Source organism: Meleagris gallopavo, chromosome 2 (assembly GCF_905368555.1).
Source record: "Meleagris gallopavo chromosome 2, MGAL_WU_HG_1.1, whole genome shotgun sequence".
Classification (NCBI taxonomy): Eukaryota; Metazoa; Chordata; class Aves; order Galliformes; family Phasianidae; genus Meleagris; species Meleagris gallopavo.
The window spans coordinates 71911310-71935573 of NC_139405.1; the positions used below are offsets into that span (position 1 = coordinate 71911310).

General features: G+C 53.1%; 5 protein-coding genes across 5 annotated transcripts; all 5 read right to left on the minus strand.

Moving 5' to 3' along the window:
- Positions 1–2854: 2854 nt before the first annotated feature.
- On the minus strand, positions 2855–4142 carry LOC109366192 (uncharacterized). The gene is made up of 4 exons (XM_085218501.1): positions 4056–4142; positions 3881–3941; positions 3230–3712; positions 2855–2907 (listed from the first exon to the last, which is right to left on the minus strand). Exons 1-4 carry the CDS (start codon positions 4140–4142, stop codon positions 2855–2857), a joined length of 684 nt encoding a protein of 227 aa, XP_085074627.1.
- Positions 4143–10697: 6555 nt separating this feature from the next.
- On the minus strand, positions 10698–11998 carry LOC146545018 (uncharacterized). Its single transcript, XM_085218503.1, has 3 exons — positions 11912–11998; positions 11737–11797; positions 10698–11568 (listed from the first exon to the last, which is right to left on the minus strand). Exons 1-3 carry the CDS (start codon positions 11996–11998, stop codon positions 10772–10774), a joined length of 945 nt encoding a protein of 314 aa, XP_085074629.1. The 3' UTR covers positions 10698–10771.
- A 2459-nt stretch (positions 11999–14457) lies between these two features.
- On the minus strand, positions 14458–15907 carry LOC146545019 (uncharacterized). Its single transcript, XM_085218504.1, has 4 exons — positions 15821–15907; positions 15646–15706; positions 15012–15477; positions 14458–14701 (listed from the first exon to the last, which is right to left on the minus strand). Exons 1-4 carry the CDS (start codon positions 15905–15907, stop codon positions 14620–14622), a joined length of 696 nt encoding a protein of 231 aa, XP_085074630.1. The 3' UTR covers positions 14458–14619.
- Positions 15908–18526: 2619 nt separating this feature from the next.
- LOC146545020 (uncharacterized) lies at positions 18527–19814 on the minus strand. Its single transcript, XM_085218505.1, has 4 exons — positions 19728–19814; positions 19553–19613; positions 18902–19384; positions 18527–18579 (listed from the first exon to the last, which is right to left on the minus strand). Exons 1-4 carry the CDS (start codon positions 19812–19814, stop codon positions 18527–18529), a joined length of 684 nt encoding a protein of 227 aa, XP_085074631.1.
- Positions 19815–22272: 2458 nt separating this feature from the next.
- Positions 22273–23722, minus strand: LOC146545021 (uncharacterized). Its single transcript, XM_085218506.1, has 4 exons — positions 23636–23722; positions 23461–23521; positions 22810–23292; positions 22273–22487 (listed from the first exon to the last, which is right to left on the minus strand). Exons 1-4 carry the CDS (start codon positions 23720–23722, stop codon positions 22435–22437), a joined length of 684 nt encoding a protein of 227 aa, XP_085074632.1. The 3' UTR covers positions 22273–22434.
- Positions 23723–24264: the final 542 nt, after the last annotated feature.

The following is a 24264-nucleotide window of genomic DNA, read 5'->3' on the forward strand; positions in this document are numbered from 1 at the left end:
CCATGTCCACCATTGCCGGCGCCGGTCAGAACCCTACGGGCACATGAACGTGGCACAGTGAAAGGACTTGCGGGGCAGCCCTCACCCCCCCCCCAAAGCCCTGAGTCACCTAGCCTCAAGTGGCTCCCATCCTCAAATTTCCCTACCTGTCGGCGCCAGAGAGGGGTGAGCAGAAACAGCCCAGCCACCAGGAGCAGGAGGCTGGGGACAAGGAGAAAGCTGTCGACAACCATCGCTCAAAGCTGGTCACGACCGCACTGGGAGAGACAAAGCGCTGGCCGCTGGCTCACCTGGGCAGAGCCGTGAGATCATAGTCTGGCGGGTGGGGATAACTCTGTGAGGTCACAGCCCATATGGAACTAGGCTGGCAGTAGCCCCCAGCATGGGGATGGGGGGAGTTATGGACGTAACTTCAGTATAATCAAAAAATACATAACATTGGAGCTTTGACAACAAGTGAACACGTGTACCAGTTTGGGGACCATCCTTGAGATGCGCTGCTGCCATCCTTACTTCAAACACCTGAGTTAGACACAACTTAAGAAGTGGTTTTAGTTTGCTTTTAGTTCTCACTATCCCAGTTCTTTTTTAATGCGTAATTAAATGAATCCTCTTCAAACTGAAACCACTTTGTGCAGAGTTGTACCTGGTGTGTGACCTCCCCGTCCTTAGCTGAGTTGTTGCATCATATCATTCACCCCACCACTGTGAGGAGGGTAAGCAAGAGAGCAGTTGGGGGGCGGGGGTGTGGCAGTCCAGGTCAGTGCCCTCACAGCTTCAGGGTTCTCATAAGGTTGCATTCCAGGCACTGGTATAATTGCTTATCTCTGAGCAATGTAGATCTAGGCTTCTCTGGACAGCCTCCAGCACTACAGACAGAGACAAAGAAGGCATTTAGTAACTCCGCCTACTGTGTGTCTTCTGTCACCATGACATCCACCTCATTCATCAGTGGGCCTACATTGCCTCTAGTGTTAGTTTTGTCTGCAGTGTATTTGAAGAAGCCCTTTCTGTGTTTCTTGACCTCTCTAGCAACATTTTTTTCTGAGGAGGCCTTAGCTTTCCTAGTTGCCTCCCTTCATCCTCTGACAACAGTCTTACATTCCTCCCAAGTGGCCAGCCTCTCCTTCCGTCTTCTGTAGACTCTCCTCTTCCACTTGAGTTTGCCCAGCAGTTCCCTGTTTTACCACGCAGGTCTCCTGGCTCCCTTTCTTAACGTACTACCTGTTGGGATGCTCTGATCATGAGCTTGGAAGAAGCAGTCCTTGAATGCTAACCAACTATCTTGGGCCCCTTTACCTTCAAGTACTCTGTCCCATGGGATTTCCACTAGTAATTGCTAGAAAAGGACCAAGTTGGCCCTACTGAAGTCCAGGGTTGTGATTCTACTTGGTTTTCTGATCCTGCCACGTGTGATTCTCAACTCCATCATCTCCTGGTCACTGCAACCAAGGCTGCCCTCAACCTTCACCACTTCAATTGGGCCCTCCTTGTTAGTGAGAACAAGATGCAGCAGCTCTCTTCTCCTAGTTGGCTCATCCACCATTTGCATCAGGAAGTTATCATCAGTGCACTGGAGGAACCTCTTGGGTGGCTTGTGGATGGCTGGCTGAGCAGACCTTCCGGCAAATATCAGGGTAGTTAAAATCCCCCACGATAACCAGGGCCTGTAATTGCAAGGCTGATATCAGCTGCCTGTAAAAGGCCTCGTTGGCTTCTTAGTTCTGATCCAGTGGTCTGTAATAGACGGCACCACAACAGTGCCACCCATGCCAGCCTGCCCCTTAATTCCCACCCACAGTCTCTCAACCGCCTCCTCATCCACTCCTGGGCAGTACTCAGTGTAGTCCAGTTGCCCTCTCACATAACGAGCAACTCCACCACCTCGCGTTGCTGGCCTGTCTTTCCTGAGAAGGACATAGCCATCCATGACCACATTCCAGTCGTGTGATCTGTCCCACCAGGCCTCTATGATTGCATGGATTTGTAACTCCTCCTGCTTATTCTCCACGCTGCATGCACTGGTGTACAGGCATTTCAGGGAGCGAGCTGACCATGCCCATTTCACCCTAGGGAGATGAGAGGCCACCTGGCCTTGATCAATACTAGAGGGCTGCCCCACCAGTGCAAGTCCAGCTACAACCCCATCCCCCTTCAAATCAAGCTTAAAGTTCTCAGAATGAGCCCTGCTAATTCCTGTCCCAAAACCCTTTTGCCACTGTGACATAAACCTTTTCCATGCATTACTGTCAGGTCTGGTGTCTTACAAAACCAGCCACTATCAAAGAACCCAATGCCCTGCCAGTCTCATAGCCAGACATTTGTGTATTGGCAGAGGCTCAATGCCCTGCCGGACAGGCTGCAGCCAGCAAGGCGCACACACCAACACGGTTTGCTCACCCTGCGTGCTCTGTGGGTGGCAGCTAGCTGCTGCCCTCCCCGAGGTACTTATGGCCAGGTAGCCTGGTCCATGGGGGCAGAGCCGGCTGCGCCCATGTGAGCTCAGCAGCCCGCCCACAAGCTGCCAACCCCTAGCAAAGCATTTTTGCTGGCTTCAGAAAGCCCCCGGAAGAGCGTTTTGTCAGCCCTTTTTGCTTCAGATCCCTTCCCCAGTGCAGTCTTACATACTCTGCAGCTGTTCTTCGTAGAGAGAGCTTGATCTTACTGTTAAAAGTCAATAGGGATAGCAATTCTCTGAAGATTAGTGTGACTTTTATTAAATTAACTCTTTAAAAATCTGAAAGATCTCAAACTGAAATGGTATGATGCAAATGATCTTAGGGCTGAGATTCTCTCTTGGTATGTTAACAGTAAATCCATAACAATGACAGCAGCGTTTAGGTGCTAGCAGGTTTCAGTTCTGCTGTCTCCTTTTCTGCAGGCTTGAAGCTGGTCCTGGTGTTGGTCCTGCAGCTGCTCCAGCTTCCATCCAGACTCTGGGAAGTGCTGCGGAGGCTATAGAAGGCTGGCTCTTCCACCAGCATTTCCCCTCTCTGTTGGAAGGATGTTCTTACGTGCGTTCGTCCCTTTCACTGGTGGCAGCGAGCAGGAAGAGGTTACAGGTGGTTCCTCTTCATTTCCGCTGCCAGACTTGTCAGTCTTGGGCCGGTTTAGGGACACCAGGAGCTGCCGGTACAGCCTTTCCATAGCGAGCAGGTCCAATTTCTCTGTGCTCCTCTTGTCACTGAAGCCAGAGTTGAAGGGCTGGCGGGCTTCAGTTTTACCAGTCTCGCTGCTGCTCCTGGCTTCTTGTGCCCTTTGGGAAGTGCTGGGGAGAGCCTATGCCAAAAGAGCCTCTTGGTCTGGTAGTCCCACCAGCGTTTTCTCTCCTCTGTTTGAACGAGGCCCTCCTGGAAGACCAACCCTTTCACTGGTGGCTTTGTGAAGTTGGAGATCTCAGGCGGCAGGTCTTTAACTCCACCGCCTAGCCTAGGACGCTGACTGAGCGTCCTGGGGGTCCCGCGTGCCACCAGAACCTGCGGGCGCTGGTCCTGTCGGGGAAGCCTGCCGGGTTTCCCCGCAGAGCTCGAGGTACCAGTAGCAGAGTCCATGTGAAGAGAGGGGCATAGACTGCGCAGCACCAAAGGCCAGATCTTTCCTGGCTGGATGGGATGTGACAGGATGGGACTGCCCTGCCATCGTGACGCTTGCTGCTGGGAGCAACGTGGCCTGCACAGGGGGCTCCTGTGCCTGCCTGCCTGCCTCTCAGCACCTGTAAAACAGGGAACGGGCCTGAGCCACAGTAGGGTGGGGGGGCATGGGGATCTTCCAGGCCCACCTGACCTGGCTGCTCCATGACAGAGGCTGGTACGAAGCTTGGCTTCTCCCAGGGGGCTGGCCCTGCCTGGGAATGTGCCAGGCTGACCGTCAGCGGACTCACCTGACTTTGATGCCACCACTTGCAGCCACCATGTCCACCATTGCCGGCGCCGGTCAGAACCCTACGGGCACATGAACGTGGCACAGTGAAAGGACTTGCGGGGCAGCCCTCACCCCCCACCCCAAAGCCCTGAGTCACCTAGCCTCAAGTGGCTCCCATCCTCAAATTTCCCTACCTGTCGGCGCCAGAGAGGGGTGAGCAGAAACAGCCCAGCCACCAGGAGCAGGAGGCTGGGGACAAGGAGAAAGCTGTCGACAACCATCGCTCAAAGCTGGTCACGACCGCACTGGGAGAGACAAAGCGCTGGCCGCTGGCTCACCTGGGCAGAGCCGTGAGATCATAGTCTGGCGGGTGGGGATAACTCTGTGAGGTCACAGCCCATATGGAACTAGGCTGGCAGTAGCCCCCAGCATGGGGATGGGGGGAGTTATGGACATAACTTCAGTATAATCAAAAAATACATAACATTGGAGCTTTGACAACAAGTGAACACGTGTACCAGTTTGGGGACCATCCTTGAGATGCGCTGCTGCCATCCTTACTTCAAACACCTGAGTTAGACACAACTTAGGAAGTGGTTTTAGTTTGCTTTTAGTTCTCACTATCCCAGTTCTTTTTTAATGCGTAATTAAATGAATCCTCTTCAAACTGAAACCACTTTGTGCAGAGTTGTACCTGGTGTGTGACCTCCCCGTCCTTAGCTGAGTTGTTGCATCATATCATTCACCCCACCACTGTGAGGAGGGTAAGCAAGAGAGCAGTTGGGGGGCGGGGGTGTGGCAGTCCAGGTCAGTGCCCTCACAGCTTCAGGGTTCTCATAAGGTTGCATTCCAGGCACTGGTATAATTGCTTATCTCTGAGCAATGTAGATCTAGGCTTCTCTGGACAGCCTCCAGCACTACAGACAGAGACAAAGAAGGCATTTAGTAACTCCGCCTACTGTGTGTCTTCTGTCACCATGACATCCACCTCATTCATCAGTGGGCCTACATTGCCTCTAGTGTTAGTTTTGTCTGCAGTGTATTTGAAGAAGCCCTTTCTGTGTTTCTTGACCTCTCTAGCAACATTTTTTTCTGAGGAGGCCTTAGCTTTCCTAGTTGCCTCCCTTCATCCTCTGACAACAGTCTTACATTCCTCCCAAGTGGCCAGCCTCTCCTTCCGTCTTCTGTAGACTCTCCTCTTCCACTTGAGTTTGCCCAGCAGTTCCCTGTTTTACCACGCAGGTCTCCTGGCTCCCTTTCTTAACGTACTACCTGTTGGGATGCTCTGATCATGAGCTTGGAAGAAGCAGTCCTTGAATGCTAACCAACTATCTTGGGCCCCTTTACCTTCAAGTACTCTGTCCCATGGGATTTCCACTAGTAATTGCTAGAAAAGGACCAAGTTGGCCCTACTGAAGTCCAGGGTTGTGATTCTACTTGGTTTTCTGATCCTGCCACGTGTGATTCTCAACTCCATCATCTCCTGGTCACTGCAACCAAGGCTGCCCTCAACCTTCACCACTTCAATTGGGCCCTCCTTGTTAGTGAGAACAAGATGCAGCAGCTCTCTTCTCCTAGTTGGCTCATCCACCATTTGCATCAGGAAGTTATCATCAGTGCACTGGAGGAACCTCTTGGGTGGCTTGTGGATGGCTGGCTGAGCAGACCTTCCGGCAAATATCAGGGTAGTTAAAATCCCCCACGATAACCAGGGCCTGTAATTGCAAGGCTGATATCAGCTGCCTGTAAAAGGCCTCGTTGGCTTCTTAGTTCTGATCCAGTGGTCTGTAATAGACGGCACCACAACAGTGCCACCCATGCCAGCCTGCCCCTTAATTCCCACCCACAGTCTCTCAACCGCCTCCTCATCCACTCCTGGGCAGTACTCAGTGTAGTCCAGTTGCCCTCTCACATAACGAGCAACTCCACCACCTCGCGTTGCTGGCCTGTCTTTCCTGAGAAGGACATAGCCATCCATGACCACATTCCAGTCGTGTGATCTGTCCCACCAGGCCTCTATGATTGCATGGATTTGTAACTCCTCCTGCTTATTCTCCACGCTGCATGCACTGGTGTACAGGCATTTCAGGGAGCGAGCTGACCATGCCCATTTCACCCTAGGGAGATGAGAGGCCACCTGGCCTTGATCAATACTAGAGGGCTGCCCCACCAGTGCAAGTCCAGCTACAACCCCATCCCCCTTCAAATCAAGCTTAAAGTTCTCAGAATGAGCCCTGCTAATTCCTGTCCCAAAACCCTTTTGCCACTGTGACATAAACCTTTTCCATGCATTACTGTCAGGTCTGGTGTCTTACAAAACCAGCCACTATCAAAGAACCCAATGCCCTGCCAGTCTCATAGCCAGACATTTGTGTATTGGCAGAGGCTCAATGCCCTGCCGGACAGGCTGCAGCCAGCAAGGCGCACACACCAACACGGTTTGCTCACCCTGCGTGCTCTGTGGGTGGCAGCTAGCTGCTGCCCTCCCCGAGGTACTTATGGCCAGGTAGCCTGGTCCATGGGGGCAGAGCCGGCTGCGCCCATGTGAGCTCAGCAGCCCGCCCACAAGCTGCCAACCCCTAGCAAAGCATTTTTGCTGGCTTCAGAAAGCCCCCGGAAGAGCGTTTTGTCAGCCCTTTTTGCTTCAGATCCCTTCCCCAGTGCAGTCTTACATACTCTGCAGCTGTTCTTCGTAGAGAGAGCTTGATCTTACTGTTAAAAGTCAATAGGGATAGCAATTCTCTGAAGATTAGTGTGACTTTTATTAAATTAACTCTTTAAAAATCTGAAAGATCTCAAACTGAAATGGTATGATGCAAATGATCTTAGGGCTGAGATTCTCTCTTGGTATGTTAACAGTAAATCCATAACAATGACAGCAGCGTTTAGGTGCTAGCAGGTTTCAGTTCTGCTGTCTCCTTTTCTGCAGGCTTGAAGCTGGTCCTGGTGTTGGTCCTGCAGCTGCTCCAGCTTCCATCCAGACTCTGGGAAGTGCTGCGGAGGCTATAGAAGGCTGGCTCTTCCACCAGCATTTCCCCTCTCTGTTGGAAGGATGTTCTTACGTGCGTTCGTCCCTTTCACTGGTGGCAGCGAGCAGGAAGAGGTTACAGGTGGTTCCTCTTCATTTCCGCTGCCAGACTTGTCAGTCTTGGGCCGGTTTAGGGACACCAGGAGCTGCCGGTACAGCCTTTCCATAGCGAGCAGGTCCAATTTCTCTGTGCTCCTCTTGTCACTGAAGCCAGAGTTGAAGGGCTGGCGGGCTTCAGTTTTACCAGTCTCGCTGCTGCTCCTGGCTTCTTGTGCCCTTTGGGAAGTGCTGGGGAGAGCCTATGCCAAAAGAGCCTCTTGGTCTGGTAGTCCCACCAGCGTTTTCTCTCCTCTGTTTGAACGAGGCCCTCCTGGAAGACCAACCCTTTCACTGGTGGCTTTGTGAAGTTGGAGATCTCAGGCGGCAGGTCTTTAACTCCACCGCCTAGCCTAGGACGCTGACTGAGCGTCCTGGGGGTCCCGCGTGCCACCAGAACCTGCGGGCGCTGGTCCTGTCGGGGAAGCCTGCCGGGTTTCCCCGCAGAGCTCGAGGTACCAGTAGCAGAGTCCATGTGAAGAGAGGGCATAGACTGCGCAGCACCAAAGGCCAGATCTTTCCTGGCTGGATGGGATGTGACAGGATGGGACTGCCCTGCCATCGTGACGCTTGCTGCTGGGAGCAACGTGGCCTGCACAGGGGGCTCCTGTGCCTGCCTGCCTGCCTCTCAGCACCTGTAAAACAGGGAACGGGCCTGAGCCACAGTAGGGTGGGGGGGCATGGGGATCTTCCAGGCCCACCTGACCTGGCTGCTCCATGACAGAGGCTGGTACGAAGCTTGGCTTCTCCCAGGGGGCTGGCCCTGCCTGGGAATGTGCCAGGCTGACCGTCAGCGGACTCACCTGACTTTGATGCCACCACTTGCAGCCACCATGTCCACCATTGCCGGCGCCGGTCAGAACCCTACGGGCACATGAACGTGGCACAGTGAAAGGACTTGCGGGGCAGCCCTCACCCCCCACCCCAAAGCCCTGAGTCACCTAGCCTCAAGTGGCTCCCATCCTCAAATTTCCCTACCTGTCGGCGCCAGAGAGGGGTGAGCAGAAACAGCCCAGCCACCAGGAGCAGGAGGCTGGGGACAAGGAGAAAGCTGTCGACAACCATCGCTCAAAGCTGGTCACGACCGCACTGGGAGAGACAAAGTGCTGGCCGCTGGCTCACCTGGGCAGAGCCGTGAGATCATAGTCTGGCGGGTGGGGATAACTCTGTGAGGTCACAGCCCATATGGAACTAGGCTGGCAGTAGCCCCCAGCATGGGGATGGGGGGAGTTATGGACATAACTTCAGTATAATCAAAAAATACATAACATTGGAGCTTTGACAACAAGTGAACACGTGTACCAGTTTGGGGACCATCCTTGAGATGCGCTGCTGCCATCCTTACTTCAAACACCTGAGTTAGACACAACTTAGGAAGTGGTTTTAGTTTGCTTTTAGTTCTCACTATCCCAGTTCTTTTTTAATGCGTAATTAAATGAATCCTCTTCAAACTGAAACCACTTTGTGCAGAGTTGTACCTGGTGTGTGACCTCCCCGTCCTTAGCTGAGTTGTTGCATCATATCATTCACCCCACCACTGTGAGGAGGGTAAGCAAGAGAGCAGTTGGGGGGCGGGGGTGTGGCAGTCCAGGTCAGTGCCCTCACAGCTTCAGGGTTCTCATAAGGTTGCATTCCAGGCACTGGTATAATTGCTTATCTCTGAGCAATGTAGATCTAGGCTTCTCTGGACAGCCTCCAGCACTACAGACAGAGACAAAGAAGGCATTTAGTAACTCCGCCTACTGTGTGTCTTCTGTCACCATGACATCCACCTCATTCATCAGTGGGCCTACATTGCCTCTAGTGTTAGTTTTGTCTGCAGTGTATTTGAAGAAGCCCTTTCTGTGTTTCTTGACCTCTCTAGCAACATTTTTTTCTGAGGAGGCCTTAGCTTTCCTAGTTGCCTCCCTTCATCCTCTGACAACAGTCTTACATTCCTCCCAAGTGGCCAGCCTCTCCTTCCGTCTTCTGTAGACTCTCCTCTTCCACTTGAGTTTGCCCAGCAGTTCCCTGTTTTACCACGCAGGTCTCCTGGCTCCCTTTCTTAACGTACTACCTGTTGGGATGCTCTGATCATGAGCTTGGAAGAAGCAGTCCTTGAATGCTAACCAACTATCTTGGGCCCCTTTACCTTCAAGTACTCTGTCCCATGGGATTTCCACTAGTAATTGCTAGAAAAGGACCAAGTTGGCCCTACTGAAGTCCAGGGTTGTGATTCTACTTGGTTTTCTGATCCTGCCACGTGTGATTCTCAACTCCATCATCTCCTGGTCACTGCAACCAAGGCTGCCCTCAACCTTCACCACTTCAATTGGGCCCTCCTTGTTAGTGAGAACAAGATGCAGCAGCTCTCTTCTCCTAGTTGGCTCATCCACCATTTGCATCAGGAAGTTATCATCAGTGCACTGGAGGAACCTCTTGGGTGGCTTGTGGATGGCTGGCTGAGCAGACCTTCCGGCAAATATCAGGGTAGTTAAAATCCCCCACGATAACCAGGGCCTGTAATTGCAAGGCTGATATCAGCTGCCTGTAAAAGGCCTCGTTGGCTTCTTAGTTCTGATCCAGTGGTCTGTAATAGACGGCACCACAACAGTGCCACCCATGCCAGCCTGCCCCTTAATTCCCACCCACAGTCTCTCAACCGCCTCCTCATCCACTCCTGGGCAGTACTCAGTGTAGTCCAGTTGCCCTCTCACATAACGAGCAACTCCACCACCTCGCGTTGCTGGCCTGTCTTTCCTGAGAAGGACATAGCCATCCATGACCACATTCCAGTCGTGTGATCTGTCCCACCAGGCCTCTATGATTGCATGGATTTGTAACTCCTCCTGCTTATTCTCCACGCTGCATGCACTGGTGTACAGGCATTTCAGGGAGCGAGCTGACCATGCCCATTTCACCCTAGGGAGATGAGAGGCCACCTGGCCTTGATCAATACTAGAGGCTGCCCCACCAGTGCAAGTCCAGCTACAACCCCATCCCCCTTCAAATCAAGCTTAAAGTTCTCAGAATGAGCCCTGCTAATTCCTGTCCCAAAACCCTTTTGCCACTGTGACATAAACCTTTTCCATGCATTACTGTCAGGTCTGGTGTCTTACAAAACCAGCCACTATCAAAGAACCCAATGCCCTGCCAGTCTCATAGCCAGACATTTGTGTATTGGCAGAGGCTCAATGCCCTGCAGGACAGGCTGCAGCCAGCAAGGCGCACACACCAACACCATTTGCTCACCCTGCGTGCTCTGTGGGTGGCAGCTAGCTGCTGCCCTCCCCGAGGTACTTATGGCCAGGTAGCCTGGTCCATGGGGGCAGAGCCGGCTGCGCCCATGTGAGCTCAGCAGCCCGCCCACAAGCTGCCAACCCCTAGCAAAGCATTTTTGCTGGCTTCAGAAAGCCCCCGGAAGAGCGTTTTGTCAGCCCTTTTTGCTTCAGATCCCTTCCCCAGTGCAGTCTTACATACTCTGCAGCTGTTCTTCGTAGAGAGAGCTTGATCTTACTGTTAAAAGTCAATAGGGATAGCAATTCTCTGAAGATTAGTGTGACTTTTATTAAATTAACTCTTTAAAAATCTGAAAGATCTCAAACTGAAATGGTATGATGCAAATGATCTTAGGGCTGAGATTCTCTCTTGGTATGTTAACAGTAAATCCATAACAATGACAGCAGCGTTTAGGTGCTAGCAGGTTTCAGTTCTGCTGTCTCCTTTTCTGCAGGCTTGAAGCTGGTCCTGGTGTTGGTCCTGCAGCTGCTCCAGCTTCCATCCAGACTCTGGGAAGTGCTGCGGAGGCTATAGAAGGCTGGCTCTTCCACCAGCATTTCCCCTCTCTGTTGGAAGGATGTTCTTACGTGCGTTCGTCCCTTTCACTGGTGGCAGCGAGCAGGAAGAGGTTACAGGTGGTTCCTCTTCATTTCCGCTGCCAGACTTGTCAGTCTTGGGCCGGTTTAGGGACACCAGGAGCTGCCGGTACAGCCTTTCCATAGCGAGCAGGTCCAATTTCTCTGTGCTCCTCTTGTCACTGAAGCCAGAGTTGAAGGGCTGGCGGGCTTCAGTTTTACCATCTGCTTTTTTCTCCAGACTCAGAGCCGGTCCTCGGGATGGTCTCGCTGCTGCTCCTGGCTTCTTGTGCCCTTTGGGAAGTGCTGGGGAGAGCCTATGCCAAAAGAGCCTCTTGGTCTGGTAGTCCCACCAGCGTTTTCTCTCCTCTGTTTGAACGAGGCCCTCCTGGAAGACCAACCCTTTCACTGGTGGCTTTGTGAAGTTGGAGATCTCAGGCGGCAGGTCTTTAACTCCACCGCCTAGCCTAGGACGCTGACTGAGCGTCCTGGGGGTCCCGCGTGCCACCAGAACCTGCGGGCGCTGGTCCTGTCGGGGAAGCCTGCCGGGTTTCCCCGCAGAGCTCGAGGTACCAGTAGCAGAGTCCATGTGAAGAGAGGGGCATAGACTGCGCAGCACCAAAGGCCAGATCTTTCCTGGCTGGATGGGATGTGACAGGATGGGACTGCCCTGCCATTGTGACGCTTGCTGCTGGGAGCAACGTGGCCTGCACAGGGGGCTCCTGTGCCTGCCTGCCTGCCTCTCAGCACCTGTAAAACAGGGAACGGGCCTGAGCCACAGTAGGGTGGGGGGGCATGGGGATCTTCCAGGCCCACCTGACCTGGCTGCTCCATGACAGAGGCTGGTACGAAGCTTGGCTTCTCCCAGGGGGCTGGCCCTGCCTGGGAATGTGCCAGGCTGACCGTCAGCGGACTCACCTGACTTTGATGCCACCACTTGCAGCCACCATGTCCACCATTGCCGGCGCCGGTCAGAACCCTACGGGCACATGAACGTGGCACAGTGAAAGGACTTGCGGGGCAGCCCTCACCCCCCACCCCAAAGCCCTGAGTCACCTAGCCTCAAGTGGCTCCCATCCTCAAATTTCCCTACCTGTCGGCGCCAGAGAGGGGTGAGCAGAAACAGCCCAGCCACCAGGAGCAGGAGGCTGGGGACAAGGAGAAAGCTGTCGACAACCATCGCTCAAAGCTGGTCACGACCGCACTGGGAGAGACAAAGCGCTGGCCGCTGGCTCACCTGGGCAGAGCCGTGAGATCATAGTCTGGCGGGTGGGGATAACTCTGTGAGGTCACAGCCCATATGGAACTAGGCTGGCAGTAGCCCCCAGCATGGGGATGGGGGGAGTTATGGACATAACTTCAGTATAATCAAAAAATACATAACATTGGAGCTTTGACAACAAGTGAACACGTGTACCAGTTTGGGGACCATCCTTGAGATGCGCTGCTGCCATCCTTACTTCAAACACCTGAGTTAGACACAACTTAGGAAGTGGTTTTAGTTTGCTTTTAGTTCTCACTATCCCAGTTCTTTTTTAATGCGTAATTAAATGAATCCTCTTCAAACTGAAACCACTTTGTGCAGAGTTGTACCTGGTGTGTGACCTCCCCGTCCTTAGCTGAGTTGTTGCATCATATCATTCACCCCACCACTGTGAGGAGGGTAAGCAAGAGAGCAGTTGGGGGGCGGGGGTGTGGCAGTCCAGGTCAGTGCCCTCACAGCTTCAGGGTTCTCATAAGGTTGCATTCCAGGCACTGGTATAATTGCTTATCTCTGAGCAATGTAGATCTAGGCTTCTCTGGACAGCCTCCAGCACTACAGACAGAGACAAAGAAGGCATTTAGTAACTCCGCCTACTGTGTGTCTTCTGTCACCATGACATCCACCTCATTCATCAGTGGGCCTACATTGCCTCTAGTGTTAGTTTTGTCTGCAGTGTATTTGAAGAAGCCCTTTCTGTGTTTCTTGACCTCTCTAGCAACATTTTTTTCTGAGGAGGCCTTAGCTTTCCTAGTTGCCTCCCTTCATCCTCTGACAACAGTCTTACATTCCTCCCAAGTGGCCAGCCTCTCCTTCCGTCTTCTGTAGACTCTCCTCTTCCACTTGAGTTTGCCCAGCAGTTCCCTGTTTTACCACGCAGGTCTCCTGGCTCCCTTTCTTAACGTACTACCTGTTGGGATGCTCTGATCATGAGCTTGGAAGAAGCAGTCCTTGAATGCTAACCAACTATCTTGGGCCCCTTTACCTTCAAGTACTCTGTCCCATGGGATTTCCACTAGTAATTGCTAGAAAAGGACCAAGTTGGCCCTACTGAAGTCCAGGGTTGTGATTCTACTTGGTTTTCTGATCCTGCCACGTGTGATTCTCAACTCCATCATCTCCTGGTCACTGCAACCAAGGCTGCCCTCAACCTTCACCACTTCAATTGGGCCCTCCTTGTTAGTGAGAACAAGATGCAGCAGCTCTCTTCTCCTAGTTGGCTCATCCACCATTTGCATCAGGAAGTTATCATCAGTGCACTGGAGGAACCTCTTGGGTGGCTTGTGGATGGCTGGCTGAGCAGACCTTCCGGCAAATATCAGGGTAGTTAAAATCCCCCACGATAACCAGGGCCTGTAATTGCAAGGCTGATATCAGCTGCCTGTAAAAGGCCTCGTTGGCTTCTTAGTTCTGATCCAGTGGTCTGTAATAGACGGCACCACAACAGTGCCACCCATGCCAGCCTGCCCCTTAATTCCCACCCACAGTCTCTCAACCGCCTCCTCATCCACTCCTGGGCAGTACTCAGTGTAGTCCAGTTGCCCTCTCACATAACGAGCAACTCCACCACCTCGCGTTGCTGGCCTGTCTTTCCTGAGAAGGACATAGCCATCCATGACCACATTCCAGTCGTGTGATCTGTCCCACCAGGCCTCTATGATTGCATGGATTTGTAACTCCTCCTGCTTATTCTCCACGCTGCATGCACTGGTGTACAGGCATTTCAGGGAGCGAGCTGACCATGCCCATTTCACCCTAGGGAGATGAGAGGCCACCTGGCCTTGATCAATACTAGAGGGCTGCCCCACCAGTGCAAGTCCAGCTACAACCCCATCCCCCTTCAAATCAAGCTTAAAGTTCTCAGAATGAGCCCTGCTAATTCCTGTCCCAAAACCCTTTTGCCACTGTGACATAAACCTTTTCCATGCATTACTGTCAGGTCTGGTGTCTTACAAAACCAGCCACTATCAAAGAACCCAATGCCCTGCCAGTCTCATAGCCAGACATTTGTGTATTGGCAGAGGCTCAATGCCCTGCCGGACAGGCTGCAGCCAGCAAGGCGCACACACCAACACGGTTTGCTCACCCTGCGTGCTCTGTGGGTGGCAGCTAGCTGCTGCCCTCCCCGAGGTACTTATGGCCAGGTAGCCTGGTCCATGGGGGCAGAGCCGGCTGCGCCCATGTGAGCTCAGCAGCCCGCCCACAAGCTGCCAACCCCTAGCAAAGCATTTTTGCTGGCTTCAGAAAGCCCCCGGAAGAGCGTTTTGTCAGCCCTTTTTGCTTCAGATCCCTTCCCCAGTGCAGTCTTACATACTCTGCAGCTGTTCTTCGTAGAGAGAGCTTGATCTTACTGTTAAAAGTCAATAGGGATAGCAATTCTCTGAAGATTAGTGTGACTTTTATTAAATTAACTCTTTAAAAATCTGAAAGATCTCAAACTGAAATGGTATGATGCAAATGATCTTAGGGCTGAGATTCTCTCTTGGTATGTTAACAGTAAATCCATAACAATGACAGCAGCGTTTAGGTGCTGGCAGGTTTCAGTTCTGCTGTCTCCTTTTCTGCAGGCTTGAAGCTGGTCCTGGTGTTGGTCCTGCAGCTGCTCCAGCTTCCATCCAGACTCTGGGAAGTGCTGCGGAGGCTATAGAAGGCTGGCTCTTCCACCAGCATTTCCCCTCTCTGTTGGAAGGATGTTCTTACGTGCGTTCGTCCCTTTCACTGGTGGCAGCGAGCAGGAAGAGGTTACAGGTGGTTCCTCTTCATTTCCGCTGCCAGACTTGTCAGTCTTGGGCCGGTTTAGGGACACCAGGAGCTGCCGGTACAGCCTTTCCATAGCGAGCAGGTCCAATTTCTCTGTGCTCCTCTTGTCACTGAAGCCAGAGTTGAAGGGCTGGCGGGCTTCAGTTTTACCAGTCTCGCTGCTGGTCCTGGCTTCTTGTGCCCTTTGGGAAGTGCTGGGGAGAGCCTATGCCAAAAGAGCCTCTTGGTCTGGTAGTCCCACCAGCGTTTTCTCTCCTCTGTTTGAACGAGGCCCTCCTGGAAGACCAACCCTTTCACTGGTGGCTTTGTGAAGTTGGAGATCTCAGGCGGCAGGTCTTTAACTCCACCGCCTAGCCTAGGACGCTGACTGAGCGTCCTGGGGGTCCCGCGTGCCACCAGAACCTGCGGGCGCTGGTCCTGTCGGGGAAGCCTGCCGGGTTTCCCCGCAGAGCTCGAGGTACCAGTAGCAGAGTCCATGTGAAGAGAGGGCCATAGACTGCGCAGCACCAAAGGCCAGATCTTTCCTGGCTGGATGGGATGTGACAGGATGGGACTGCCCTGCCATTGTGACGCTTGCTGCTGGGAGCAACGTGGCCTGCACAGGGGGCTCCTGTGCCTGCCTGCCTGCCTCTCAGCACCTGTAAAACAGGGAACGGGCCTGAGCCACAGTAGGGTGGGGGGGCATGGGGATCTTCCAGGCCCACCTGACCTGGCTGCTCCATGACAGAGGCTGGTACGAAGCTTGGCTTCTCCCAGGGGGCTGGCCCTGCCTGGGAATGTGCCAGGCTGACCGTCAGCGGACTCACCTGACTTTGATGCCACCACTTGCAGCCACCATGTCCACCATTGCCGGCGCCGGTCAGAACCCTACGGGCACATGAACGTGGCACAGTGAAAGGACTTGCGGGGCAGCCCTCACCCCCCACCCCAAAGCCCTGAGTCACCTAGCCTCAAGTGGCTCCCATCCTCAAATTTCCCTACCTGTCGGCGCCAGAGAGGGGTGAGCAGAAACAGCCCAGCCACCAGGAGCAGGAGGCTGGGGACAAGGAGAAAGCTGTCGACAACCATCGCTCAAAGCTGGTCACGACCGCACTGGGAGAGACAAAGCGCTGGCCGCTGGCTCACCTGGGCAGAGCCGTGAGATCATAGTCTGGCGGGTGGGGATAACTCTGTGAGGTCACAGCCCATATGGAACTAGGCTGGCAGTAGCCCCCAGCATGGGGATGGGGGGAGTTATGGACGTAATTTTAGTATAATCAAAAAATACATAACATTGGAGCTTTGACAACAAGTGAACACGTGTACCAGTTTGGGGACCATCCTTGAGATGCACTGCTGCCATCCTTACTTCAAACACCTGAGTTAGACACAACTTAGGAAGTGGTTTTAGTTTGCTTTTAGTTCTCACTATCCCAGTTCTTTTTTAATGCGTAATTAAATGAATCCTCTTCAAACTGAAACCACTTTGTGCAGAGTTGTACCTGGTGTGTGACCTCCCCGTCCTTAGCTGAGTTGTTGCATCATATCATTCACCCCACCACTGTGAGGAGGGTAAGCAAGAGAGCAGTTGGGGGGGGGGTGTGGCAGTCCAGGTCAGTGCCCTCACAGCTTCAGGGTTCTCATAAGGTTGCATTCCAGGCACTGGTATAATTGCTTATCTCTGAGCAATGTAGATCTAGGCTTCTCTGGACAGCCTCCAGCACTACAGACAGAGACAAAGAAGGCATTTAGTAACTCCGCCTACTGTGTGTCTTCTGTCACCATGACATCCACCTCATTCATCAGTGGGCCTACATTGCCTCTAGTGTTAGTTTTGTCTGCAGTGTATTTGAAGAAGCCCTTTCTGTGTTTCTTGACCTCTCTAGCAACATTTTTTTCTGAGGAGGCCTTAGCTTTCCTAGTTGCCTCCCTTCATCCTCTGACAACAGTCTTACATTCCTCCCAAGTGGCCAGCCTCTCCTTCCGTCTTCTGTAGACTCTCCTCTTCCACTTGAGTTTGCCCAGCAGTTCCCTGTTTTACCACGCAGGTCTCCTGGCTCCCTTTCTTAACGTACTACCTGTTGGGATGCTCTGATCATGAGCTTGGAAGAAGCAGTCCTTGAATGCTAACCAACTATCTTGGGCCCCTTTACCTTCAAGTACTCTGTCCCATGGGATTTCCACTAGTAATTGCTAGAAAAGGACCAAGTTGGCCCTACTGAAGTCCAGGGTTGTGATTCTACTTGGTTTTCTGATCCTGCCACGTGTGATTCTCAACTCCATCATCTCCTGGTCACTGCAACCAAGGCTGCCCTCAACCTTCACCACTTCAATTGGGCCCTCCTTGTTAGTGAGAACAAGATGCAGCAGCTCTCTTCTCCTAGTTGGCTCATCCACCATTTGCATCAGGAAGTTATCATCAGTGCACTGGAGGAACCTCTTGGGTGGCTTGTGGATGGCTGGCTGAGCAGACCTTCCGGCAAATATCAGGGTAGTTAAAATCCCCCACGATAACCAGGGCCTGTAATTGCAAGGCTGATATCAGCTGCCTGTAAAAGGCCTCGTTGGCTTCTTAGTTCTGATCCAGTGGTCTGTAATAGACGGCACCACAACAGTGCCACCCATGCCAGCCTGCCCCTTAATTCCCACCCACAGTCTCTCAACCGCCTCCTCATCCACTCCTGGGCAGTACTCAGTGTAGTCCAGTTGCCCTCTCACATAACGAGCAACTCCACCACCTCGCGTTGCTGGCCTGTCTTTCCTGAGAAGGACATAGCCATCCATGACCACATTCCAGTCGTGTGATCTGTCCCACCAGGCCTCTATGATTGCATGGATTTGTAACTCCTCCTGCTTATTCTCCACGCTGCATGCACTGGTGTACAGGCATTTCAGGGAGCGAGCTGACCATGCCCATTTCACCCTAGGGAGATGAGAGGCCACCTGGCCTTGATCAATACTAGAGGGCTGCCCCACCAGTGCAAGTCCAGCTACAACCCCATCCCCCTTCAAATCAAGCTTAAAGTTCTCAGAATGAGCCCTGCTAATTCCTGTCCCAAAACCCTTTTGCCACTGTGACATAAACCTTTTCCATGCATTACTGTCAGGTCTGGTGTCTTACAAAACCAGCCACTATCAAAGAACCCAATGCCCTGCCAGTCTCATAGCCAGACATTTGTGTATTGGCAGAGGCTCAATGCCCTGCCGGACAGGCTGCAGCCAGCAAGGCGCACACACCAACACGGTTTGCTCACCCTGCGTGCTCTGTGGGTGGCAGCTAGCTGCTGCCCTCCCCGAGGTACTTATGGCCAGGTAGCCTGGTCCATGGGGGCAGAGCCGGCTGCGCCCATGTGAGCTCAGCAGCCCGCCCACAAGCTGCCAACCCCTAGCAAAGCATTTTTGCTGGCTTCAGAAAGCCCCCGGAAGAGCGTTTTGTCAGCCCTTTTTGCTTCAGATCCCTTCCCCAGTGCAGTCTTACATACTCTGCAGCTGTTCTTCGTAGAGAGAGCTTGATCTTACTGTTAAAAGTCAATAGGGATAGCAATTCTCTGAAGATTAGTGTGACTTTTATTAAATTAACTCTTTAAAAATCTGAAAGATCTCAAACTGAAATGGTATGATGCAAATGATCTTAGGGCTGAGATTCTCTCTTGGTATGTTAACAGTAAATCCATAACAATGACAGCAGCGTTTAGGTGCTAGCAGGTTTCAGTTCTGCTGTCTCCTTTTCTGCAGGCTTGAAGCTGGTCCTGGTGTTGGTCCTGCAGCTGCTCCAGCTTCCATCCAGACTCTGGGAAGTGCTGCGGAGGCTATAGAAGGCTGGCTCTTCCACCAGCATTTCCCCTCTCTGTTGGAAGGATGTTCTTACGTGCGTTCGTCCCTTTCACTGGTGGCAGCGAGCAGGAAGAGGTTACAGGTGGTTCCTCTTCATTTCCGCTGCCAGACTTGTCAGTCTTGGGCCGGTTTAGGGACACCAGGAGCTGCCGGTACAGCCTTTCCATAGCGAGCAGGTCCAATTTCTCTGTGCTCCTCTTGTCACTGAAGCCAGAGTTGAAGGGCTGGCGGGCTTCAGTTTTACCAGTCTCGCTGCTGCTCCTGGCTTCTTGTGCCCTTTGGGAAGTGCTGGGGAGAGCCTATGCCAAAAGAGCCTCTTGGTCTGGTAGTCCCACCAGCGTTTTCTCTCCTCTGTTTGAACGAGGCCCTCCTGGAAGACCAACCCTTTCACTGGTGGCTTTGTGAAGTTGGAGATCTCAGGCGGCAGGTCTTTAACTCCACCGCCTAGCCTAGGACGCTGACTGAGCGTCCTGGGGGTCCCGCGTGCCACCAGAACCTGCGGGCGCTGGTCCTGTCGGGGAAGCCTGCCGGGTTTCCCCGCAGAGCTCGAGGTACCAGTAGCAGAGTCCATGTGAAGAGAGGGGCATAGACTGCGCAGCACCAAAGGCCAGATCTTTCCTGGCTGGATGGGATGTGACAGGATGGGACTGCCCTGCCATCGTGACGCTTGCTGCTGGGAGCAACGTGGCCTGCACAGGGGGCTCCTGTGCCTGCCTGCCTGCCTCTCAGCACCTGTAAAACAGGGAACGGGCCTGAGCCACAGTAGGGTGGGGGGGCATGGGGATCTTCCAGGCCCACCTGACCTGGCTGCTCCATGACAGAGGCTGGTACGAAGCTTGGCTTCTCCCAGGGGGCTGGCCCTGCCTGGGAATGTGCCAGGCTGACCGTCAGCGGACTCACCTGACTTTGATGCCACCACTTGCAGCCACCATGTCCACCATTGCCGGCGCCGGTCAGAACCCTACGGGCACATGAACGTGGCACAGTGAAAGGACTTGCGGGGCAGCCCTCACCCCCCACCCCAAAGCCCTGAGTCACCTAGCCTCAAGTGGCTCCCATCCTCAAATTTCCCTACCTGTCGGCGCCAGAGAGGGGTGAGCAGAAACAGCCCAGCCACCAGGAGCAGGAGGCTGGGGACAAGGAGAAAGCTGTCGACAACCATCGCTCAAAGCTGGTCACGACCGCACTGGGAGAGACAAAGCGCTGGCCGCTGGCTCACCTGGGCAGAGCCGTGAGATCATAGTCTGGCGGGTGGGGATAACTCTGTGAGGTCACAGCCCATATGGAACTAGGCTGGCAGTAGCCCCCAGCATGGGGATGGGGGGAGTTATGGACATAACTTCAGTATAATCAAAAAATACATAACATTGGAGCTTTGACAACAAGTGAACACGTGTACCAGTTTGGGGACCATCCTTGAGATGCGCTGCTGCCATCCTTACTTCAAACACCTGAGTTAGACACAACTTAGGAAGTGGTTTTAGTTTGCTTTTAGTTCTCACTATCCCAGTTCTTTTTTAATGCGTAATTAAATGAATCCTCTTCAAACTGAAACCACTTTGTGCAGAGTTGTACCTGGTGTGTGACCTCCCCGTCCTTAGCTGAGTTGTTGCATCATATCATTCACCCCACCACTGTGAGGAGGGTAAGCAAGAGAGCAGTTGGGGGCGGGGGTGTGGCAGTCCAGGTCAGTGCCCTCACAGCTTCAGGGTTCTCATAAGGTTGCATTCCAGGCACTGGTATAATTGCTTATCTCTGAGCAATGTAGATCTAGGCTTCTCTGGACAGCCTCCAGCACTACAGACAGAGACAAAGAAGGCATTTAGTAACTCCGCCTACTGTGTGTCTTCTGTCACCATGACATCCACCTCATTCATCAGTGGGCCTACATTGCCTCTAGTGTTAGTTTTGTCTGCAGTGTATTTGAAGAAGCCCTTTCTGTGTTTCTTGACCTCTCTAGCAACATTTTTTTCTGAGGAGGCCTTAGCTTTCCTAGTTGCCTCCCTTCATCCTCTGACAACAGTCTTACATTCCTCCCAAGTGGCCAGCCTCTCCTTCCGTCTTCTGTAGACTCTCCTCTTCCACTTGAGTTTGCCCAGCAGTTCCCTGTTTTACCACGCAGGTCTCCTGGCTCCCTTTCTTAACGTACTACCTGTTGGGATGCTCTGATCATGAGCTTGGAAGAAGCAGTCCTTGAATGCTAACCAACTATCTTGGGCCCCTTTACCTTCAAGTACTCTGTCCCATGGGATTTCCACTAGTAATTGCTAGAAAAGGACCAAGTTGGCCCTACTGAAGTCCAGGGTTGTGATTCTACTTGGTTTTCTGATCCTGCCACGTGTGATTCTCAACTCCATCATCTCCTGGTCACTGCAACCAAGGCTGCCCTCAACCTTCACCACTTCAATTGGGCCCTCCTTGTTAGTGAGAACAAGATGCAGCAGCTCTCTTCTCCTAGTTGGCTCATCCACCATTTGCATCAGGAAGTTATCATCAGTGCACTGGAGGAACCTCTTGGGTGGCTTGTGGATGGCTGGCTGAGCAGACCTTCCGGCAAATATCAGGGTAGTTAAAATCCCCCACGATAACCAGGGCCTGTAATTGCAAGGCTGATATCAGCTGCCTGTAAAAGGCCTCGTTGGCTTCTTAGTTCTGATCCAGTGGTCTGTAATAGACGGCACCACAACAGTGCCACCCATGCCAGCCTGCCCCTTAATTCCCACCCACAGTCTCTCAACCGCCTCCTCATCCACTCCTGGGCAGTACTCAGTGTAGTCCAGTTGCCCTCTCACATAACGAGCAACTCCACCACCTCGCGTTGCTGGCCTGTCTTTCCTGAGAAGGACATAGCCATCCATGACCACATTCCAGTCGTGTGATCTGTCCCACCAGGCCTCTATGATTGCATGGATTTGTAACTCCTCCTGCTTATTCTCCACGCTGCATGCACTGGTGTACAGGCATTTCAGGGAGCGAGCTGACCATGCCCATTTCACCCTAGGGAGATGAGAGGCCACCTGGCCTTGATCAATACTAGAGGGCTGCCCCACCAGTGCAAGTCCAGCTACAACCCCATCCCCCTTCAAATCAAGCTTAAAGTTCTCAGAATGAGCCCTGCTAATTCCTGTCCCAAAACCCTTTTGCCACTGTGACATAAACCTTTTCCATGCATTACTGTCAGGTCTGGTGTCTTACAAAACCAGCCACTATCAAAGAACCCAATGCCCTGCCAGTCTCATAGCCAGACATTTGTGTATTGGCAGAGGCTCAATGCCCTGCCGGACAGGCTGCAGCCAGCAAGGCGCACACACCAACACGGTTTGCTCACCCTGCGTGCTCTGTGGGTGGCAGCTAGCTGCTGCCCTCCCCGAGGTACTTATGGCCAGGTAGCCTGGTCCATGGGGGCAGAGCCGGCTGCGCCCATGTGAGCTCAGCAGCCCGCCCACAAGCTGCCAACCCCTAGCAAAGCATTTTTGCTGGCTTCAGAAAGCCCCCGGAAGAGCGTTTTGTCAGCCCTTTTTGCTTCAGATCCCTTCCCCAGTGCAGTCTTACATACTCTGCAGCTGTTCTTCGTAGAGAGAGCTTGATCTTACTGTTAAAAGTCAATAGGGATAGCAATTCTCTGAAGATTAGTGTGACTTTTATTAAATTAACTCTTTAAAAATCTGAAAGATCTCAAACTGAAATGGTATGATGCAAATGATCTTAGGGCTGAGATTCTCTCTTGGTATGTTAACAGTAAATCCATAACAATGACAGCAGCGTTTAGGTGCTGGCAGGTTTCAGTTCTGCTGTCTCCTTTTCTGCAGGCTTGAAGCTGGTCCTGGTGTTGGTCCTGCAGCTGCTCCAGCTTCCATCCAGACTCTGGGAAGTGCTGCGGAGGCTATAGAAGGCTGGCTCTTCCACCAGCATTTCCCCTCTCTGTTGGAAGGATGTTCTTACGTGCGTTCGTCCCTTTCACTGGTGGCAGCGAGCAGGAAGAGGTTACAGGTGGTTCCTCTTCATTTCCGCTGCCAGACTTGTCAGTCTTGGGCCGGTTTAGGGACACCAGGAGCTGCCGGTACAGCCTTTCCATAGCGAGCAGGTCCAATTTCTCTGTGCTCCTCTTGTCACTGAAGCCAGAGTTGAAGGGCTGGCGGGCTTCAGTTTTACCAGTCTCGCTGCTGCTCCTGGCTTCTTGTGCCCTTTGGGAAGTGCTGGGGAGAGCCTATGCCAAAAGAGCCTCTTGGTCTGGTAGTCCCACCAGCGTTTTCTCTCCTCTGTTTGAACGAGGCCCTCCTGGAAGACCAACCCTTTCACTGGTGGCTTTGTGAAGTTGGAGATCTCAGGCGGCAGGTCTTTAACTCCACCGCCTAGCCTAGGACGCTGACTGAGCGTCCTGGGGGTCCCGCGTGCCACCAGAACCTGCGGGCGCTGGTCCTGTCGGGGAAGCCTGCCGGGTTTCCCCGCAGAGCTCGAGGTACCAGTAGCAGAGTCCATGTGAAGAGAGGGCCATAGACTGCGCAGCACCAAAGGCCAGATCTTTCCTGGCTGGATGGGATGTGACAGGATGGGACTGCCCTGCCATTGTGACGCTTGCTGCTGGGAGCAACGTGGCCTGCACAGGGGGCTCCTGTGCCTGCCTGCCTGCCTCTCAGCACCTGTAAAACAGGGAACGGGCCTGAGCCACAGTAGGGTGGGGGGGCATGGGGATCTTCCAGGCCCACCTGACCTGGCTGCTCCATGACAGAGGCTGGTACGAAGCTTGGCTTCTCCCAGGGGGCTGGCCCTGCCTGGGAATGTGCCAGGCTGACCGTCAGCGGACTCACCTGACTTTGATGCCACCACTTGCAGCCACCATGTCCACCATTGCCGGCGCCGGTCAGAACCCTACGGGCACATGAACGTGGCACAGTGAAAGGACTTGCGGGGCAGCCCTCACCCCCCACCCCAAAGCCCTGAGTCACCTAGCCTCAAGTGGCTCCCATCCTCAAATTTCCCTACCTGTCGGCGCCAGAGAGGGGTGAGCAGAAACAGCCCAGCCACCAGGAGCAGGAGGCTGGGGACAAGGAGAAAGCTGTCGACAACCATCGCTCAAAGCTGGTCACGACCGCACTGGGAGAGACAAAGCGCTGGCCGCTGGCTCACCTGGGCAGAGCCGTGAGATCATAGTCTGGCGGGTGGGGATAACTCTGTGAGGTCACAGCCCATATGGAACTAGGCTGGCAGTAGCCCCCAGCATGGGGATGGGGGGAGTTATGGACATAACTTCAGTATAATCAAAAAATACATAACATTGGAGCTTTGACAACAAGTGAACACGTGTACCAGTTTGGGGACCATCCTTGAGATGCGCTGCTGCCATCCTTACTTCAAACACCTGAGTTAGACACAACTTAGGAAGTGGTTTTAGTTTGCTTTTAGTTCTCACTATCCCAGTTCTTTTTTAATGCGTAATTAAATGAATCCTCTTCAAACTGAAACCACTTTGTGCAGAGTTGTACCTGGTGTGTGACCTCCCCGTCCTTAGCTGAGTTGTTGCATCATATCATTCACCCCACCACTGTGAGGAGGGTAAGCAAGAGAGCAGTTGGGGGGCGGGGTGTGGCAGTCCAGGTCAGTGCCCCACAGCT

Excerpts from the sequence above, each read along its gene's own strand:
- LOC146545018 (XM_085218503.1), bottom strand. The coding sequence starts at position 11,998 with ATGGTTGTCGACAGCTTTCTCCTTGTCCCCAGCCTCCTGCTCCTGGTG. Across the intron at positions 11,798-11,911 it reads CCCCTCTCTGGCGCCGACAG|GGTTCTGACCGGCGCCGGCA; the intron begins GTAGGGAAATTT and ends ATGTGCCCGTAG. Across the intron at positions 11,569-11,736 it reads AGTGGTGGCATCAAAGTCAG|GTGCTGAGAGGCAGGCAGGC; the intron begins GTGAGTCCGCTG and ends CCTGTTTTACAG.
- LOC146545020 (XM_085218505.1), bottom strand. The coding sequence starts at position 19,814 with ATGGTTGTCGACAGCTTTCTCCTTGTCCCCAGCCTCCTGCTCCTGGTG. Across the intron at positions 19,614-19,727 it reads CCCCTCTCTGGCGCCGACAG|GGTTCTGACCGGCGCCGGCA; the intron begins GTAGGGAAATTT and ends ATGTGCCCGTAG. Across the intron at positions 19,385-19,552 it reads AGTGGTGGCATCAAAGTCAG|GTGCTGAGAGGCAGGCAGGC; the intron begins GTGAGTCCGCTG and ends CCTGTTTTACAG.
- LOC109366192 (XM_085218501.1), bottom strand. The coding sequence starts at position 4,142 with ATGGTTGTCGACAGCTTTCTCCTTGTCCCCAGCCTCCTGCTCCTGGTG. Across the intron at positions 3,713-3,880 it reads AGTGGTGGCATCAAAGTCAG|GTGCTGAGAGGCAGGCAGGC; the intron begins GTGAGTCCGCTG and ends CCTGTTTTACAG. Across the intron at positions 2,908-3,229 it reads GAAGCCAGGAGCAGCAGCGA|GACCAACACCAGGACCAGCT; the intron begins GACTGGTAAAAC and ends GAGCAGCTGCAG.
- LOC146545021 (XM_085218506.1), bottom strand. The coding sequence starts at position 23,722 with ATGGTTGTCGACAGCTTTCTCCTTGTCCCCAGCCTCCTGCTCCTGGTG. Across the intron at positions 23,522-23,635 it reads CCCCTCTCTGGCGCCGACAG|GGTTCTGACCGGCGCCGGCA; the intron begins GTAGGGAAATTT and ends ATGTGCCCGTAG. Across the intron at positions 23,293-23,460 it reads AGTGGTGGCATCAAAGTCAG|GTGCTGAGAGGCAGGCAGGC; the intron begins GTGAGTCCGCTG and ends CCTGTTTTACAG.
- LOC146545019 (XM_085218504.1), bottom strand. The coding sequence starts at position 15,907 with ATGGTTGTCGACAGCTTTCTCCTTGTCCCCAGCCTCCTGCTCCTGGTG. Across the intron at positions 15,478-15,645 it reads AGTGGTGGCATCAAAGTCAG|GTGCTGAGAGGCAGGCAGGC; the intron begins GTGAGTCCGCTG and ends CCTGTTTTACAG. Across the intron at positions 14,702-15,011 it reads CTTCCCAAAGGGCACAAGAA|AGTCTGGATGGAAGCTGGAG; the intron begins GCCAGGACCAGC and ends AGCACTTCCCAG.